This window comes from Zea mays, chromosome 7 (assembly GCF_902167145.1).
Source record: "Zea mays cultivar B73 chromosome 7, Zm-B73-REFERENCE-NAM-5.0, whole genome shotgun sequence".
Classification (NCBI taxonomy): Eukaryota; Viridiplantae; Streptophyta; class Magnoliopsida; order Poales; family Poaceae; genus Zea; species Zea mays.
In genome coordinates, this window is record NC_050102.1 from 182,740,575 (window position 1) to 182,744,058 (window position 3,484).

Consider the following 3,484-nt stretch of genomic DNA (forward strand, 5'->3'; position numbering starts at 1 on the left):
AAGGAGGAAAAAAAAGCATTGTCAGCGCATGCGATCCACTGGTGACCAGGTTTTAATGAACCATGATCCATTCGATCACCAAAAAAAAACACGACATAAATAAGATAACAGCACAGCAGCAAAGCGGCCAGGCCAAAGGTCAGAAGGGAGCACCGACAGCCCTGCACACCGTCAACGCCGGCCGGCACTGAGCCAAAGCTGTCATCACCATAACAACATCCAGATCAGACCAGCTGATTTTCCGGAACACTACCGTGCTTAAAAAAGAACATCGTGTCGTGTGAGGTCGGGCCACTACTGTGAACGCTCTATGAAATCACACTGTTTTACCCTACTTCACGGTTGCAACGGACAAACCGCAGCGAGTATACACTGGTGGTGGGTGGGTCACCCGTTCCGATCACTTTTCGCTGTAGCTGCGGGACCCACCCATGGAATAGAACCGCCTGTACCTACTGCAGCAGTACCGCTGGCGTGGCCGGTGGCCCCAGACCCCAGCCTCGGTCTTATCCACACCACTATATCCATTCCAGTTATCCGCTTGCGCCTTTAACCGCACGGTTAAAACGGCCCGCAAGGCCGCAACGGCAAGCCCAGGCCACGCGTCGCGCATCGGACAGTAGGCTAGCGAGGATCCGACGGCCGGACCCCGCGCGCGCGAGGGGTTACGGGTTCCCGCACGCGGAAGCCGTTGCGGCGGGCGGGGTAAATAAAAGGTAAAAGGCGTGGGAAGGGTAAAAGGCGTGCGCCGTGCGCCCTCTCTTTCTGTCTTGTGCCCTAAAAAAAGGGCCCGCTGCTCTGCTTTTCTCCCCCTCGTCTCCGCATCCGCAGTCGCACACCCGCCATTGCATTCGCAGCACCAGCGCCGCTTCTCCTTCCTCGAGCTCACCCCCCTCTCTTCTCCTATTCGCTCGCGTGCTCTCTCTCTCTCTCTCTCCGCTGCCTCAGCCGCCCTCGCTGTCGCTGACCCGAGAGATTCATTTGGCCGGTCATGGCTGACGCGTTGTGCAACGGCGTCGTGGCGTCCCCGTGCGGCCGGGACGTCGCCGGCCGGGCCAGGGGCGCCGCCAGGGCCGCGCTCGCGGAGTCCCTGCAGGTCGCCGGGCACGCCAGCAAGACCTCCTTCTCCGCCGGGAGGATGTCGGTCAAGGACAGCAAGCCGAGGCCCCTGTCGCGTAGCCTCGAGGCCGCCGCGCCAGGACAGGTCGGTTTCGGTTCGCCGCTGCAACTCTTCGTCTGTCTGTCCTGTTGCTTGCTCCTGGGAATCTTTTTAGTGTTTGCTCATGCGGTTCCTGTGTTCTTGTTTCACTTGCAAGATTCCCCCATTTTTTTTAGATTCAGTTCCCGCCGTGAGAATAATTTGGCGCTCACAATTTTTTCACTCTCTCTTTCTCTCTTGTTTGCTCAACCTTTGAATTTATTTCTTCTGGCTGCTGCAGATGAACCTGTCGTTCCCCAAAGCCATGCGGTGGTGGAAGAAGGGGCTGCACCCCAACATGCGCGAGGTCGAGTCCGCGCAGGACCTGGCCGACTCGCTGCTCAGCGCCGGCGACAAGCTCGTGGTCGTCGACTTCTTCTCCCCAGGCTGCGGCGGCTGCCGCGCCCTCCACCCCAAGGTACCTTTTTTACGTCGGATTCCGACAGCACATGCACAACACCCCCCAGCGACGATTCCGGTCGTTTCTCTTCTCTGATGCTATGCTAACGCGGGGACCGGTGGATTCCGCCGCGCAGATCGCCCAGTTCGCCGAGAAGAACCCGGGCGTGCAGTTCTTGCAGGTGAACTACGAGACGCACAAGTCCATGTGCTACAGCCTCCGCGTCCACGTCCTCCCTTTCTTCAGGTTCTACCGGGGAGCCGAGGGCCGGGTCAGCAGCTTCAGCTGCACCAACGCAACGGTAAGAATCGGCCACATCCTCTCCAGCGATGGGAGGCATTGGATGAATGAATGAATTGTAACGTGTTTGCTAACATCACGCCGCCCCGTGCGGCCCCGTTCGTTTTCAGATCAACAAGTTCAAGGACGCGCTCGCCAAGCACGGGGCTGAGAGGTGTAGCCTCGGGCCTGCGCGGGGGCTGGACGAGTCGGAGCTCATGGCCTTGGCTGAGAACAGGGACCTGCACTTCACCTACGACAAGCCGGGCGGCCTCGTCCCCCTCGCCGAAGCTATTGCCAAGGAGGCTGCCGCACCGGGAGGCCCGTGGCTTCCTCTGCCTGCGTCCCTGCTCGGCCAGGGATCCGACAACTCATTGCTGCCCTCTGGAAGATAGACCGTGCTCCGTGCTCGGTTGGTGTCATTCATTGGAGGTGGCTCCTCCGTCTTGTACAGATTTGATTCGTTCGTAGTGGTCTGATGATGCTGGAGTGACAGAAATATTCAGATGCGGGATGCGCAGGCTTTAAGCTTTTAGTTTGTAAAGTCTGACTATTGCGCCTGTATTGTTGCATCTAGACCTTTGCTGAAACATGAAAAATCCATTGCTTGGCGAACCTGTCTGGATCGTTCTCATTCCTCTATGCAATGCAGCCGAGGAGGGCTCGTTCCTGCATGGTTGATAATATGTATTCATGCAGCTTCAGCTGCCTTTTTTTTCTTTCCAGTTTGTCTTGCTGCTGCAAGACCCCTGCCTGCATCAACTTATCTGTTTGTTACTTTATCCGCATGACCTTGTCCTGATACAGATGTCTTTCGGTTGGGTATTGGTGTGCTGCCACATTGAGCCAGGATAATCGTTAAAGGTGACTGACTGACTGTATGGAGAAAAGGCTGAGTGTGTTTTAGTTTCGCTCCATCACTGGGGCATGATCTTATCGGCTACCAAGCAGTATTAGTTCCATTCCATGGATGGATAAGGTAGTCTGTGGCTCATGTGACGTGTGTCCTTTTAGCTTGTAGGCTATCTCCATTAGGCATTGCTCATGGTATTGGCAGTATTGTAATATGATCCGATCCGAATTCTCAGATGGGTCTTGTACTCTTGTAGGTGGCACCCCCTATTGACAATGTTGTTGTTGTTGAAGATGCATCTATTCCTGGAAGTTCTCTTATAATTATGGGTGGTTCTTCTAATGTTGAGAATTCTTCTCTAGCCATGCACAATGTTGTATTACTGTTGATGGGGCTAGAAGACATTTCAAAACTTCAAACCAGTTAAAACTAATTGAAGCGAGTTGGTTAATGATACTTTATTTTCTATAAGATAAAATATTACCCTCGTTCTCGAATATTTGCCGTCCGTTAGTTTATTTTTGAACTAAAACGCGAAAAATAAAAAAGAACGGATGAAGTATGTTTTAAGGTAAAGTTCGTCAGACTTCTAGCGTGGGACTTGCGGGAACACCTGCAGGGTTGTGGTTCGGGTTACATCAATTGAAGAAATTTGTTTATGCATTGAATTGCAGCCTATTCACACTATATACATCTTGTAAGTTGCACGAAAATATAGACAACTCACTATATATTGTTTTCTTGCGTTCTATAA

The 3,484-nt window shown here is 53.4% G+C and overlaps 1 protein-coding gene across 1 annotated transcript; it reads left to right on the forward strand.

Moving 5' to 3' along the window:
- The first annotated feature begins 754 nt into the window (after nt 1-754).
- On the forward strand, nt 755-2,488 carry LOC100272269 (uncharacterized). Its single transcript, NM_001279667.2, has 4 exons — nt 755-1,204; nt 1,440-1,616; nt 1,735-1,899; nt 2,009-2,488. Exons 1-4 carry the CDS (start codon nt 992-994, stop codon nt 2,270-2,272), a joined length of 819 nt encoding a protein of 272 aa, NP_001266596.2. The 5' UTR covers nt 755-991; the 3' UTR covers nt 2,273-2,488.
- The last annotated feature ends 996 nt before the right edge of the window (nt 2,489-3,484 follow it).

Coding starts and splice junctions, on each gene's coding strand:
- LOC100272269 (NM_001279667.2), top strand. CDS start 992: ATGGCTGACGCGTTGTGCAACGGCGTCGTGGCGTCCCCGTGCGGCCGG. Junction 1,205..1,439: donor AGGCCGCCGCGCCAGGACAG/GTCGGTTTCGGT, acceptor TGGCTGCTGCAG/ATGAACCTGTCGTTCCCCAA. Junction 1,900..2,008: donor TCAGCTGCACCAACGCAACG/GTAAGAATCGGC, acceptor GTTCGTTTTCAG/ATCAACAAGTTCAAGGACGC.